At 46.1% G+C, this 16,271-nt stretch overlaps 1 protein-coding gene across 2 annotated transcripts in view; it reads left to right on the top strand.

Moving 5' to 3' along the window:
• Positions 1-16,271, top strand: part of IPO13 (importin 13) — a 69,712-nt gene that overhangs the window by 27,130 nt on the left and 26,311 nt on the right. For both annotated transcript variants that reach the window (XM_032966015.2, XM_032966014.2), the window contains exons 7-10: positions 2,810-2,976; positions 4,406-4,526; positions 7,543-7,690; positions 14,982-15,163. In XM_032966015.2, coding sequence (XP_032821906.2) covers positions 2,810-2,976; positions 4,406-4,526; positions 7,543-7,690; positions 14,982-15,163 — 618 coding nt within the window. The remainder of the gene's footprint in view (positions 1-2,809; positions 2,977-4,405; positions 4,527-7,542; positions 7,691-14,981; positions 15,164-16,271) is intronic.

Here is a 16,271-nt window from a genome sequence, read left to right as displayed (position 1 = left end):
ACAACGCCACACTGCCCGTGCACAAAGTCTCAGGGGCAACCGCAGCGTGGGGGGGGACGACTGACAAGCTTGGCATTTGTAGCGCATTTGATCAGCCGTGCAAAATCAGCCACAATTCCTCTTCGGACGCCCCGCGAGCAAACCGCGGAGGGTCGAAAACAATAAATGGGAAGGGGAGTAAGAAAAAAAAACAAATTACATTTTGTCTTTGTTGCGTTCATTTCTGTATCAAAGGCAGCCCTATAGTTCAGTGTACCAGTGAATCTAAATTAGTCGCATAATTGCAAATTTCATCACCATTCATGTGTGGAAATTGCTCTTTTTTTACTGGGTATTGTGTTGCGATTCACTGCTAAAGCATGGGATGTGAGCTTTTAAAGTCTATAACGTGTGTTTCTTTTTAATCAAAATCAGTGTCAGTATCATCTGTGGTCTGCCACTTAGATGGTTACCCTGGGGTTTCCAGCTATAAACTGTTTTTTTTTTATTTTACCAGGTAAGGTCCACTGAGCTAGGTAGCTCTTTTTCAGAAGCGACCTGGCCACAAATGACAGCTCAACGAAGTGCCTTATCACGTGCAAAATTTATAGCAGCCAAATACTCTAAACGCATGTTTCTTAATGAGGAGGGGATAACCTCGGAGGACCTGGAGAAAAATCCACACAACCACGGGGAGAACATGCAAACTCCAAAATATACAAATATACAACAGGCGTCGGGATCGAACCCACGACCTCCTGCATACCAGGCACAGCAGTTAACATTTCGCCACGGCGTTGTTAATGTGTGCGTTGCTTCGTGAGCTAAACGCATGTACACTTTCATTTTGAAATTGGGAGACTCAATGGAAGGTGACTCTAATTTAGGACCGAGTCAAAATAAATGAAGGCCCTGTCTGGTGTCGGCATTAATTAGTTTGAAATGTGCCTCCCCTCGATGTAGGTTGCAGGCATTTCCAAATGTTAAGTGCATGATATTATTCATCCTCATTGAATCAGTGGGCTTTGCATAAAAAGCTTATTTTAATCAGTTTCAGTTAATTTATTTTGGTATAGCCCTGTGAGCCCTTCGGCTCTTGAATCGGGTGCAACCACAACAACCAAAAAAAACAAAAACACGAACAAGAAAAACATCTTGAAGTGACTATCAAATTGGCCAAGCCGTGCAACGTTGTAATAATAACACGCTTGGCGCTGCGATGTTACCAGTTACTTAAGTGGGATAAATTAGACAAAGCTACGCAGCGAGTGGCAGTGTGAACACGTGAAGCCCTACCTTTACACTCCACGCTGTGATATTTGCGTGCAGCGCACACCTGTGTGTATTTAACCAGAAGCTAAGCCGTCGCTGGGCAAAGGTCGCGATGCAGCAGTTGAATTCTCGGAGGCCTACCTTAAAAAAAAAGTGCAAGGGAGGCTATAGTTGAACACTTGCCTTTTGCACGACGATTGAGAAGGTATCGATCTTGCGTGCCCCAATCTTGTCTTATGGAGAAGCATCGGGGGAGGGCGGGGGGGGTGGCCGCGAGGTGTGATCACCGGTACAGTAATTGGCCCTCCGCGTTGCTTAATGCAGCAAAAATAATCGAGAGATGGAGCGACTGTAAAGGGAAGTTATGGCTCTAGAAATCGATATTGATTGCATTGTGCCTTTCCGCTGAGGTTGTAAGAGCCTGACAGATAACTGCGCTGCCTTGCTGTGCACGGCCGTGCGTATTGTGGGACCTTCATCAGTCTCGTTTCTGCTCGATTATTTTTGTTGCTTTTTTTCCCCGCCGTCGTTGCGGGTCGCCTTTTTTTATGTCGTCAAAAGCGCGCGCGCGTGAGAAAAAATAATCTGGTTTCCCTTTCGTAACTTTGCTGAAGGACGTGACTTTCATCCGACATAAGTGCCGTAACTCTTAATGCGTTGTGAAATTAAAATTTCAGTGCGGGAGTGATAGCAAAAGCAATTGTTCTTACTCTGCAGAGGCATCTCTGAGTTTATCTTGTGTGTGCAGTTCGTTCACTATTGCTTTATTATGCCAGGAAAGGAAGATATGAAAATTGTTTGTATAAAGATGCCGTGGTAACGATAATACTTAGTCCGTTTGTGTGATATTTAAATACCTTCCACGCTATTGAAACTCGGGCAAACCAAATCTCTATTTGATACAATTAAGCAGCCGGTGGGTTATTTTTAAAGAAGTGCTTTTTGACAACTTCCCATGCATTTTAATGTGAAGCTGAACACGCTGCAAACTAATAGAGAACAGAGAGAATCTTGCAGCTGCTTCCTTGGCAGTAAATCATTGAGAGGGTCTCCCACTCGGGTGCAGGCAACATAGAAACAGCTCGATGTGTGTCGGTGGGTGTGCGTGGGGAGCGATAGCGTAACGGTTAGCGTGCGGCAGTACGAGCCTGGTAAACCGAGTTCGATTCCCGCTTCCGGTCAACACCAATGACGTTTATCTCAACCAGTCCTGGGCCTCCCCTATGTTGACTCAGCCTCAAATGGGTACCTGGTGTCATGTGTAAATATCGCCACGAGGGTGACAAAGTGGGCCGGGCGTGGTGCTGGCCACCCGCCCCCTCATGTGCCGTGCCGACCTTCACCGGTGCTCGCTAACAGAACTTGCCCCAACAGTCTGTTAAGGTTAGACGGGGGATCTTTGTCTTTTGTGCTTGTGTGCGTACGTGCATCCGTGTGTTTGCGAGTGTGCACACGTACCTGCATGCATGTATTTATGCGCGTAGGGTGTCAGCGATGGTGTGGTGGTTCGTGCAGTGTGCTACGAACACATTTTCTGGTTGTGTTTGCGCATGTGCAGGATGACATCACGTCGCTGGGCGGTGAGAAGCAGGCCATGTACCTCCAGATGTACCGGCCCGTGTACTTTCAGCTGGTAGACGTGCTGCTTTACAAGGCACAGTTCCCCACGGACGCCGAGTACGCGTCGTGGTCAGCGGACGAGAAGGAGCAGTTCCGCATCTACAGGTGAATCAGAATCAGAATCTTGATTTAGACTGGAGGAGAAATCCGATGAGCTATGAAGCTCTTTGTTCACAGATGTCCAGTATGGGCGGTGTCGCCAAGTTACAACAGCAAACAATACGAAAAAAAAACGATCGGAGCACAAAATCGTTAAAATGGTGAGCAAGTAGCTAAAATAAATAAATAATCGACTACATCATTGCCAAGTTAAATTTGAGGGTAGGGGCTGTTGGTGCCGCTCTCCACCACCATCGCACCGGCCAGCCGGAACACTCAACCAGGATCGCGGCATCTTCCATTGAGGTAATACTGGTCGTATTACCGCCAGAGCATTGAAGTACGGTCAAATAAACCCCCGTGGACCTGCCAGTGTGTGGAGGCCCTCATCCAGCAGTGGAGTGACACAGATGCACGACCTTGCTGTTCGGAATTTGACCTTGAAATGTTTTTTTTCTAAATATTTTTTTTGTTGGCTGTATTTGCTGTTATACCAGGTTTCTATTGTGTATCCGGGTCCCCATCCAAAGTGAGGGCATTCATTGCCCAATTGGTTTTACCTGTGCCAACATAAGCCAAACCAAGAGGGCGGCACACGTTATCTCCATATATATAAAAGGCAAAGTTGTGTATGTGTGTCTGTTCAAAATGTTTAGCGTACTTCCCGACATGCAAGAAACTTGAAATTTGACATGTGGGTACTTTCCAGACTGTACACCATGCAAAAATGATAAAATTACACTTTTTTGTGGGGGGGGGGAGCTCAATAATGCATTTATTTTTTGCACGGCAAGTGAGCTGTGATGTCAAATCTGTCACGTGACCCTCGCATGTGGAAGCGTAACGCATTGTAGTGGAGCGGTTAGTGTGCCGCGCTACGAACCGGGCGACCCAAGTTCGATTCCCGCTCTCGGCCACCACCGGTGACGATTATTTTAACCGGTCCTGGGCCTCCCCTAGGCCTACTCAGCCTTAAACGAGTAACTGTTGTGGTGTGAACATGGCCACTGAGGAGACAAAGGCGGCCGGGCGTGCTGCTGGCCACCCACCCCCCTCGTGTATTATAAAAGGGGTTGGTTTAATAAAAAATGATGAAAAAAAACCAGTTATTTTGATTCAGTTTGCTGGGATAATGTTAACGGTGGTTATTACCAGGAAGACGTATGTAGGCCTGTAACGCTGCATCGATTATATTATCGTTGATCCTTGCGTTCATATGTTTAAGAAGAGATTGTTGACCATTGGTGCAAATGATATACCAATTAAATGCTCCCGTCATGTAATACTAATGGTGCAAACAAAACCCTACAAATGAGACAGGAAATGACTAATAAAAAAATTACTGGGCAAGTGAATCGTGTCGTGCCTGTTGTGCGCCGGAAGACCCGGTGTAAAACACGCGCATTCAAATAACGAGTACTTCTTGTGGTTGTAGGGTGGACATCTCGGACACGCTGATGTATGTGTACGAGATGCTGGGCCCTGAGCTGCTCAGCAACCTGTACGATAAGCTGGGACGCCTCCTCACGGCCACCGGACAGCCCCCGCAGTGGCAGGTAAACAGACGCCCCCAATTGGCAGATAAAATCTAAGCCTTCCCATTGGAAGTTAAACCTTTAGCCCCCCAGTAGCAGTTAAACCCTTAGCCCCACCCCCAGCAGCAGATAAACCGTGAGCCCCCATAGTGACAGTTTAAATCCCCCGAGATGCTCAGGGATGTGCAAATGTAGCGTTGAAGCTTTTGGGGCGACTCCTGCAGTGGTTCATCTTCTTGGTTCTTTCAGTAAAGTCACGTAGAAGGGAAATAATAAAATAATAAAAATTCAACATAATAAAATAAAAATAAAAAAATGGCTGTTGCCATTTGTGCATTGTGATATTCCCAAGGTTCTTTTCCCCTGCACTGATCTTGTTCTCATTGATGTTTCCATCGGGATCAGAAGGAATGCGTTATTCGTTGTGGAGGAAAAAAAAGAAATTTGAGGCTGCTCAAAAAACAAAGAAATGGTGGAAGTTTCGTATTTGTTGAAAGAAAAAAGAGAGTACATTATTTATATAACAATATTTAATCACGGTTGGAGAAGGCTGTCAAGTTTAAAAGTTTCGTTTATTGCACAAAGGAAAATATAATTTCGGGTGCATCGATTTGTATCGTGATGTTCCAGCAACTTTTTATTTTGTCATTGTAAGGATTTTGCAAGACAGGCTGTCTGCGTTTCACACGATTGCTATAAACTGTTTGGCATTCGGCATTTGAATTTGGCACCCATCACCTTTTATTATTTCAAGTTTCTCTTGGGGATAGATGGAAACGCATTTATTTGTAAGGTATCTGCTTTGAAAAAACAAAGCACCAGTGATTTACCCCATTTTTCACGAACGGTACTGATTTTCTGTAAATCACCGCGCAATCTCTGAGATGAAACCGACGCTATTACCCGGTGTATCGCTTTCCACAAAGCGCTGAATAGCGGCTTCTTGTCGGAGAGAAGCGAGCTGACGTCTGTGATATGGAACCAAAAAAATCAAGAAAACCTTTTCGGGATGTTCGGCCGAAGAGAATTACTTTGCACAAACAGATGAGAAAGTCGTTGTACGGGGGGCCGGCTTCCAGCTGAGATTAAAAAGCATTGCCGTCTTTGCCGAAATGATGACTGGAATTAATATTCTTAACTTGTGCCGCAGCATTTTTCTAAATAACAAGGCACGAGGATCATAGAATGTGGCCCCTGAAACTCATGTAATTATAGAAGGCTTGTATACAAACTCATTATGCTTTGTTGCGGAGCATTATCGATAAAACCATAATAAGCAGACGTCCATGAGCATAACTTAATCCCGACTCTGCCGATGAGACCCACGAGGTCAAAACTGGTCCAGAGTTTGCTTACTTGAATGCTTCTTGAAAGCATTGTTCTTCAAAGACAATAAGCCAACTGAAGTATAAAAAAAATTCGTTCACAATATGTGCAGACACATGAGTTGCGCTAAATTTGACGACTCGTGTCTCCACCACAGATAAACAACACTCTCTCTGCTTGTCATTTTCTTCTCTTTCGAATTATCAGTTATGAATGTGACAGGCCTCTGGTCGCCCACTGTTGGATTTTCTCCAACAATTGTGACATTTTTTTCAATGTGGGTAAATTAAGCCATTGATTCATTACATCGACTGCGCGAGCCATATATGGGTCGTTGGGAGACGCGTCCTGAAATGCTCCCTTTTAGAAGCTGTGCTTATTGTACTCTTTGGGAAATTCGTTTCCTCAGTTCATTATATATTTTTAGCGAATCGCCTATTTCGTTTCTCACTTCATTGAAATGCGCGTCGCTCCTTTAAGTGTCAGTTGCAGGTTGGTTATTTTTGCGAAGAAATAACGTTGGGTGGTATTTAAATGTTGATGCTTTGAAGCTTTCATTATTAACGTGTTCAACAAATTGATCGACGGTGTCGGAGCAGTTGTCTTTATTTTTTGTTGCTTCCTTGGGCGAAGCATTGTCCCAGGGCATCCTAAGGCATGCAAAGCCCTTCAGCGATAATATATAATTCCCATATTTAATTCACACTGTGATACAACTGAGGTTTGATCTATCGTCAGTTTAACACGTATGCTTGATCTATCGTGCTTTTCGCTCGGTCCTTCGATATTATTGCTACTCTTGTGGTTTTTATCCGTCTGTGTGCTGGGTACCCATGCTCGCACACACACGCAATACCACGTCGGCCTACGACCCAGTCGCCCTATTTGCACCCAATATACAATAAATGCAATGCTATTAGCAATCGCAAAACAGCATGTCATTGACATTCCAAAATATAAGTGCAAAAACGATTTGAAAAGGGGCTGTACATTTTGACTTCAAATATGAAAGACTTGAATCTTAATAAGGCAAAGCTAATGGATATAAATGCCCAAGATGGGAAATGCCACCTCAACAGCAGCAGCACCTTAATTTGAAATCAGCCATTCAGACAGTACTATTTAGTGAATCAAAAGTCACGATGGGCAAGGATTCTTGAATCCATTTATGTGAAGCTTTGAGTGTTGCCCCCGGATACTTGTGGGTTTTCTCCAGGTACTAGTTCCCTCCCACACGCCAAACGCTCATGAATGGAATGGACCAAACGTCGCAATGCAGGGCCCTATTGAAAAAGAGCCCTGAAGCCAAGTGTGGCCTTGCTTGATAAATAATTAGCGTTATTATAATTGTTGCTAAACAAAAACAACTCGGCAAAAAAAATACATATCGGAAGAGGAGCCAGGCCAGGAGATACGCACTCAACAAAGGTGATTCACGTAAACCTTAGAATATATTTTCAGTAATTGGATTGGAGAAATAAATAAGCGTAAACATAAATGAAAAAATATTCAATAACCATCGCTGATTTTCAAACGACTCGGTAGGGAAATCCTCAATGTGTCTCGGGACTTGGTGGGGACTTGGTGAGGCCTTGCTGAGGTTTTCCTTGGTAAACAGCGGAGCGTTATTATGATTATGATTGTTGTCCTTACGATTCATTACGGTTCACATCAGAGCAGCACGAAGTGGCTAACGTTTGCCCTGTTGCAGCAAACGGAAGCCTTCCTCTACGGGTTCCAGTCCATCGCGGAGACTCTGGACGTCAACGACTCGGACGTTATCCCGGGACTCATCGGCCTCATCCCGCGCATCACCGTGGGCAATGTGCAGCTGGCTGACACCATCATGTTCACAATCGGTAAGCGCCAGTCGGAGGCATGGCACTCTAAGCCTGTCTCTCTCTCTTACAACAAAAACAAGAATTAGTCCATACTAAAGGTGTTTTTAAGACCAAAACAGCAAGACTCCTTCATAATTCTGACAAATCGCCTGAAGGAGCTGGTTGTAATTGCCAGCAAAACGTCATACTCAAATTGTAAATGTTGTTTGCTCTTGAACACACCTGTGTGCTGAAGTAGTAACTCGTTGGCATGTTTTGTTTACGTGATAAACTTTACTAATCGACTGTGTTGCGTAGTGGTGGGTTAACGACATTTATATTTACACGATCTAACCCAAAAAACTTTTATCAGCGATAATATTGGTCGCGAAAGCCTTGGTCTTAAATGGACAACAATTAGTATTTTTGTAGCATCTCATGATGCTTGAAAAAATACGTTCGAATATATGGGAGAATTGGGGGGGGCGGGGGGGGGGGTGGAAGCGGCGGGGGGTGGGAGGGTTGGTAGGATGAGGGCAGGGAAACACAGGAGAGGTACAGCCTTGAGCAGTGCCAACGAGTCTCTGGGCACTTTCGAGGCTGAAGCCCTTCAGCAAAATCCCAAACTTCAACTCTTTATCTCTCTCTTCTGTCAGTCATTGGGGCTGATCATTAGGCTGGGCGAACTTCTTCCACCCCTGCCTTTCTCTGGTGGTGGCGATCGTTTTCCGTCGGCTTACGTTCTCTCTCTTTTAAGCCGTGCTCATTTCAAGCCACCAGTCCACCTCACTCATCGGCGGCGTCTGCTTCTTGCCTCTTCTTCCGCATGCCCAATGCGAGACCGCTCATGGGCGTTTGTCAGCCTCCATTCATATTCATTGGCAGGGATGGTTTTACTTTATTTATGTTGCCCTCATGCACGCCTGTTTGTGTGATATAATGCGGGTGCAATTATTCCCTCCTCTGGCTAGTTATTCCAGAATTCGTCACAATTCCGGGTCACAGTTTGTTTTCAGAATTTTATTATTTTTATTACTCTGGTGAATGTAGCACCGCTTGTGGCTGCAGGGACCCAGTGAACCCACTGAAAAACATTAATTATTACATTTGCAATAAGATTAGATGAATCGATGCATCTGTAATATACCTCTGCGATGTGTACTTTTCTCTGCACCTTCACTTTTTAAGTCGTAATTTTATTCTGCGTGCAGTACCACTGGGTTTTTCCGTCGTCAGAAATATTGACAACAACAAAAAGTGTCCGGAATTTTTTGTTGTTGTTGTAATTCTGAGGGAAAAAACCCCACATGCTATATATATATGATATAGGCTTCTCTATTTGACACTATAAAAAAATGTCTAATGGACATGCCTTTGTGACCTCTAACGTACAAAAAAATATCAAGCTACGACAGCAAAGACAAATTGCAGCCTGGGGCTGTGCACAGCCCCCAGAGGTGGGGGGGATTTGAAACCTTAACACCAAAACCCGTTCCCTCCCTCGCCTCCCTGGTTTTTGCAAGTGGAGACAATTGCCTGGCAACCAGGCCCTTTGCCAAGGAAGCACGCATGCTCGGTACGCTCAGTACTACGGCCTCGAGGTCTCCATCAGTGCCGGCAGAAAAGCTGCTTTGGGTGATTCTGAAAAATGCGTGCCCCCCCCCTCTCCCTTTTGAAGCGCCGCGAGCTGATTCTGGCGGCATGAAGCTGCCCCGTGGCCTGTGCAGTCGGAGTCGATTTGCACGGTGAAAAGAGGTGCATTGAAAGCCAGCTACAAAGGCATTATTTTTGATCACGTATGCTTTTTTTTACTTTTGACGGGATTGCCGTGTTTCTGTTGGGAACAGAAAACAAAAGTTTTCTGTAAAATGCCGATGAGCCCCTGTCATTTGCGAAACATGGGAAAGCAGATGGGAAGCTGCAATGTTTATACGCACCTATAATGCGCTCCGATGACCTCACCTTGCCACAGTGTTTGCAGGACTGACCTCTGCTGAGAAATGTGTTTTTTTTTTCCCCGGTTGCCATGAGGGTGCAGCGGAGAAGCGAATGGCTTGTGTCTGAAGGGCACGTTTGCTGATGCATGTGCGTTTGCGCTGGTGCTCTTGAGCATCAACGGATGTGCTTACGCGCGCACAAAATCGGCGGTGCAGCTGTGCCGCGCGTTCATTGTCCGTTCGTCGAATCCGTCGTACTTTTGTCCACGATTGTGGAAAAGAAGGGGGGTTTGCCTCGGATGCCATTGTTGACGAGCCACAGTGAAGAGGCTGCAGTGGACTGTGCCCCCAAGATGCACCTCAATGTAAATTATGAATCAGAGCGGGTAGCCTTGTCCTTGAGGCTTGAGGAATACCACTCGTTACATCAGCTTGTTATTGTAGCGTTATGCTCGGTAGGAAGATTGCGTTGCCTTTGCCATGCGTGCGGATTTAACTCTTTTTTTTTGCAGCAGAATCGCTGGCTGCGAGTCATCGCATTGTTCCATTTCCCCTTTTATTAAACGGTATGAAGGTCCCTTGATGCTATTTACCCAACTAAGCCATTGAATCCAGTGTTCTGACCAGATTATCCTTGGAAACGGGCGCCGCCCTTTGAGTGCCAGGCTGGTTTATTGTCTCCCCCCCCCCCCGCTCCCTCCCGGCAGCAGCCCCTGTCAATTGCGGAACATGGGAAAGCAGATGGGAAGCTGTAATGTTATACGCACCTATAATGCGCTCCAAGACGCAGCCCGTAATAGGTAAACGCAACGCTCGAACATTTATTCTCTGCAAGAGTGCAGATTATTGGCCCGACGGGTGAGCATCTTGTGGGTGGCGCTCGGAGGCGCCAGCGAGTTTGTGGGGGGGGGGGGGGGTTCGTTTTCTATCGCATCCCTTCGTTGTGTCGGTTTTTTTGTTGTTGCGGCGTTTCAGTGACGAATGAGTTGATCGTTTTTAACAGTCGGCGTTGCTGTTTAAAAAAAACACACACACACACGCTATTATTGTCCGGCAAACGCCGGTGACTGAAAAGGGAATCAAGAAAAAAAATGGGGGGATTAGTACCGACCGACCTCCGTATCTGCCGCGCAAATTCATTTCACACTTGGTTAGAATTGTGCATTGATCCTCGCATTTGCATTTCACCCAGCGTAGGGACGAGCCCCCCCGTTTGACATTACCAGGCTGCTCATTTAAATTTTACAGGACCCTGTCATGTCCAATCTATTCGTCCAAAAAGAATTTGTTCGGCTCGTGTATTGTTTAAAATAATTATAAAAATGTGCAGTGAACCTCTCCGTGTATACAAGAGAGTGGTTATGTCATCTTCTGCTTTTTGTGGGACCACTCGAATTGCAAAGATGCATCGGTTAATATCCATTCCGAATCCCATGATGACATGCATTGAATCCGACACAGTATAACAATCAATGTTTTTCATGTTATTTGTGTTGTATATAATCGGTTCATGTGATGCAGCAGCCAATAGAGGCACAGCCACTCACAGAATTGTAAAACAAATTTGAATCGAACACATGGATCTCGACTCCTCATTTTCTCAAGTGAATCATTCCACCCCGACTGAAAACCTTAACTGTGAAATAGCATACACGAAATTAATTAACTTACAAGTATTTACATATGCCAGGTATACACAGCGTACCTATTTCTGCTGAACGTGCGTAACATATGAGTTCTGCTCTTAACACTAACAGACTTGAAGGTAAACGGGCTATTGTCTTTCCCAATTTTCCTCAAATCCCTCTAAATTATGGATGCGGCAAAAAGCAAACACTGCGTGCAGCGCTAATGAGCCTGCGCGACTGCAGAGTCCTCGAGCCAGCCTCGCCGAGCGCTCGGGCACGCGCGACGGCACTCGGTCATGGCCACAGGCGCCGCGACCCGGTGATGCGCAGACAGCGCGGTGCAAGCCCCGCGTCTGCCCCGTGAGCGCTGGCCAATGCCCTCTTCGGCGTCCCTTGCACTAGCGTCGGCGGCTTTTGCCATAGTAAAAGAAAGAAACGGGATTGACCTCGCCGCTCGTGGCCATCTGTGTCGCGCACTGTGGTGCAAATATCGAAACGTGGTTGGGTGGCTTGGCGGTTGTGTTGGATTAAAAAAAAAATTGGTCGGACTCAAACCTGTACCGGGGTGCAACGCACCATGAAAATAATCGGGGGCAAAAATTCGCCTCTTGGCACGATTTGTGAAACCTCGCGAAGGCTGTCATACGCGGCAGGTGTGGGAGAAAATCAAATTATGCCGGCGAAAAAGGTCAAATGGTCAGACTGTTTGCACGCTGCTGAAATTACAGACTGCAAAATTACACAATGTCGCTATTGCCCCGAATCACCCAGTGTTCTCCAAATCACTTGGCTTTTGTGAGTGGAGTTTTCCATGTACGTTCAGTTGCATGGATAGGGGAGCAGTGCATCTATTAGCAATGATAAGCAAATGAGCCAACGCATGGCCTGGGCGATTACGCGTACCGCTGAAATGATTTATAATTTGAGCGTGCGTTCCGAATAGTATTCTGCAAAAAAAAGAGCTGAAAAAAATCCATATTCAACATGTCCTGTGTGTAGTGCAGGGAATATAAAGAACGTTGTCAGGCAGCTTGGTGTTTCATAGGCACTCTGTGGATTGTCGGCTAAATACCAGGTACTGCATTTAATTTACCAGCTGCTGCACCGCTAATGTAACGTCACCTTGTGAACGGCAGATTAATTCTACGCATAGCTGTGGCCGAAACACAAATAGAAAGCCTAACCCCACGTGTAATGTTTTTTTTATCACTTGGGTTCCAGGAGAGACATTACGCCAATAAATCAATTCCAGCGCGGTGCATTGCATGTTTAAAATAGCGGGGACCAATTAAAATTAAAGCAACTCATTGCCCGCAAACGTATTTTTAGCCGCGTTACATAGATGCTAGAGGCACGGGCTTTGAAAGCGATGTGTTTTTCTTGCGAAAGAGAATTTGTAAATGGTGTCCGTTGAACGTGTAATTTTCCTGCCCCAGCGCAACACGTGCCTCGTTAATTATACGGGTGCCTAATTGGAACAGAGTGCTCCACCGTTTCACCCGTCTCCGCCACGGCCTGCCCGGGCCACTCGTCAGCCACAAACGGCACGGGATTATCTTTATTTTTGCTCTTACGATTGTGCATTATTATTTTCACGCTTTTATATTTTTGGTTTCGAATTTATGTAACCGTGCCCTTGTTATCGGCCTTAAATTTAGATTCAGCGGTGTTAAACAATGGTCCCATAACTAGGTTTTTTTTATTCTTACATGGGATTGTTAAATCGTCGCTGATGCTGCAAACCGTTTTGAGCTGTGCAGAGGAACCTTGCACCCACAAGTTACCGAGCACCCAGGCACCCACAGGCTACCGAGCACCCAGGCACCCACAGGTTACCGAGCACCCATCGCAGGTGCTTTAGTTGTAAATGATAGAAGCGTGCACAGTTTCACGTGAAATATTGCACACAAATGCATTGTGACGGCTTGCTGTTTAATTTGTGTGCCGCATTGATGATCTCAATTTGTGACCCTGCATTAAAGCCCAGAAACTCTAATCTCCTTTAATTAGTTGGAATAAATTAGACTCGTTATTTCCTAATATGTTAAGAACATTATTTATTTTGGACATCAGGTGCCTTCCTCCCCCCTGGTTATAACTTACCGTGCCGAGTCGGTGATATTTATTGTGCCTTCATGAAGAAAAGGATTGTGCGCCGGAGAACTAAGTTTGACATCTCGATATTCCCTCCCCCGTGCTAGTCCACAGCAAAGGCGGCAGCTGTCAAAATAAATATAATCATGACCACTTGGACATGCTTATTTGAAGAAATGTGGCCGCAATCATGTCTTTTCGTATAGCACAAGATTTCCTTGAATTTCCACCCCCCCCCCCACTCTCTTCATTCGCCTGATCCCAGCTGTCTTTGCCACAGAGCCGGCTGTCGCTATGGCAGCTGCCTCGCTATTGGCTCCGCCGCTATCCCCCACGGGCTGTGGGGGCCGCGATGCGTCTCGGCGTACAGTGCCTCCACGAGCCGCAGCGAGCGTGCATGGCACGTGTAGCCGGCACGTGAAGCCGGCGCGTGAAGCCGCCGCGTGTAGCCCGCACGTGTAGCCTGCATGTGTAGCCTCCACGTGAAGCCGGCGCGTGAAGCCGGCCGGTGAAGCCGGCGCGTGTAGCCGGCACGTGTAGCCGGCGCGTGTACACACATGCTTGCCAGTGCCGACCGCCAAATTGCTGGAACCATTGCCTATCGGTTCCGGCAGCCCTGCCCAATGCCGCCGTTCCACAGCTAGGTATCTCCATGTGGTGCCTTGCCTGCCTCCAGATATCGGCTATCTCAAATATTCACAATGTTATTGCAGGCACCCCGTGTCTTGTCAACATTTTCTGCCTGTGCCCTCTTTCTCTCTCGCCTTGGAAGAAAGCCGATTGTCTAAAGTTAGCCTCGTTATATTTTAATTGTATCAAGTGGTGGTGATGGTTTTTTTCCATTTTGTGCATTATCCATATCCAGCAGACATGTCACGATTTGAATCAATAATTTACCTTTGTTATTGTGGTGAATGTAGCGCCTCTTGTGGCAGCAGGGATCACGTGAACCAATTGCATACAACATATACGAATTTAAAATAATCAGACGATTAATCCATGCTTGTCTATCTTAACGGAATCAGTTGCTCACTAGAATGAGCCAAAATAAAGAGTAATGGACATGGAACCCTGTTTATCTTGACTTCCCAACGTAAGTGTGCATTGTTGTACGTGGCCTGCCACACTCACTTTACCTAGCCAGCGCTAGATTTGAAGGCATCAGTCGGACAAAGAGCTAATCCACAATTGATTTGAGAGATTTTTGGTGCTTTTCTCATATGACCTTTGTTGATATATACTCCATTGAGTAAGACCTGTCAGTCAAAACATTGATTTTCTTGTATATCCTTTTGCCCCCTTCAAATGAAATCGTGTTATTTTTTGCGCGGGGTGATTTTTGTTCATTTCTGTTCATTCACACACCATTCAGTAATCGTTCGATATATTTTAGATCTGTTTTGAAAACTCGCCTCTTTAAACTTTCCATTACCCACGTGTTCTGGCCGTTTACTCCGCAGGTTCTGTTTAATTTCTGCTTTCCATACACGGTGATTCGGGATCTGCGGACGAAATGCGCCTCACAAATGTAAATTATTAACACAATGTGTAATGCAGCCGCACACCCGTCATTCGACCATCGGGAGCCTTGGGGGCCGTTCCCCTTTGGGAGGGGGAAACACGGCGCGTGTCGACACACCGTGTGCCCACGTGCTTCCCGGTGTTCATCAGGTGCACTGGCGGAGTGGCTCGCCGACCACCCCGTGATGCTGACTGGGGTGCTGCCCCTCGTGCTGCAAGCGCTGGCCAACCCGGAGCTGTCCATCTCCAGCGTCTCCACGCTCAAGAAGCTGTGTCGCGAGTGCAAGCACGACCTGGGCCCCTACGCGCCCAGCATCATGGCCATGTCGCAGGTTAGCCCCCCCCCCCCGGGTTCCTCCCCGAAGAGGGAGAGATGTGTATGGGGTGATTCCTTTCTAGATACCCCATTTATTTCTCGAGATCAAAGATGTCATCGTGGCCAAAGCCGAGGGATGCCACCGCACCTCCCCAATGCTTTTATACCCCCTACTCCGGCTGCATAGTAAACACGCGGCTTCCAAGGTCTGCCCTAACAATGTCCCACCATCTGCTCTTAGGTCTTTGTAACGAGCGTCATTGAACGCCGAAAGCAAATCGGACCGGGTCTTTGTTCGACTCGCGCTTAAAAAACGTAATGAGTCTTTTTAAGATTGGTGGGGATACATTTAGAGACTTTCATTGAAAATGTTATTTTCTCTGTTACTTCTCTCTCATTTTTGTGGGGTAACTATAAGTGGAACACCTTGTACCACACTGGCACATGCAATACACACACGCAAACTGAGAGATGATTGCAACATCGCAGGACTGTGAGAGTTGGGAACTGTCTAAGGAGGCCTTCTTCCTGCGGTGACTTTTAATCGTTGTGATGGCGATTGACGATAATTCAAGCACACCAGTGGCATGAAATGAAATAAAACCACTTAACCTGGTGCCATTTGTGAAATTGTTACAATTTGGCGAAATTATTTTAGTCAGTAATGGAATCTATTTTTGTGTTGCTGCTGCTGCATCTGGTATGTGAGCTTACAATGATTTACCCACCGTACCCAACCCCCACAAGTTATGATAAGTCTGGATTCACATTCACAATTCTATTCGACAATAGGCTATTCCATTATTTGTACTTTTTCACCTGTTCTGTCTCGCAGTCTATTTCCTCCCGTCTGTTCGTCTCGTTTGTATCGTCTCTCATTTACATTGCCCCCTCTTGTTCGTGTTTTTGTTTTTTTGTTTGTTGTGGTTGCACCCGATTCAAGGGCCGAATGGCTCACAGTGCTATACCAAAATAAATCAACTGAAACTGAAACTCTTCTTGTTCCCGCCATTACCCAAAATGTTACATTTGCGTATTATGCGGATGTGGATAAGTTATTCTATGCATAGTAGCATGTGCACGAATCAATTATAATCGATGTCTCATTACGCGAGCTGCCCTCA

The sequence above is a fragment of the Petromyzon marinus genome, chromosome 35 (assembly GCF_048934315.1).
Source record: "Petromyzon marinus isolate PM22_M1 ecotype Great Lakes invasive population chromosome 35, UKy_Petmar_22M1.pri1.0, whole genome shotgun sequence".
NCBI classification, from domain to species: Eukaryota; Metazoa; Chordata; class Hyperoartia; order Petromyzontiformes; family Petromyzontidae; genus Petromyzon; species Petromyzon marinus.
Note: the sequence above shows the minus strand (reverse complement) of the source record. Positions and strands in the feature narration are given on the sequence as shown.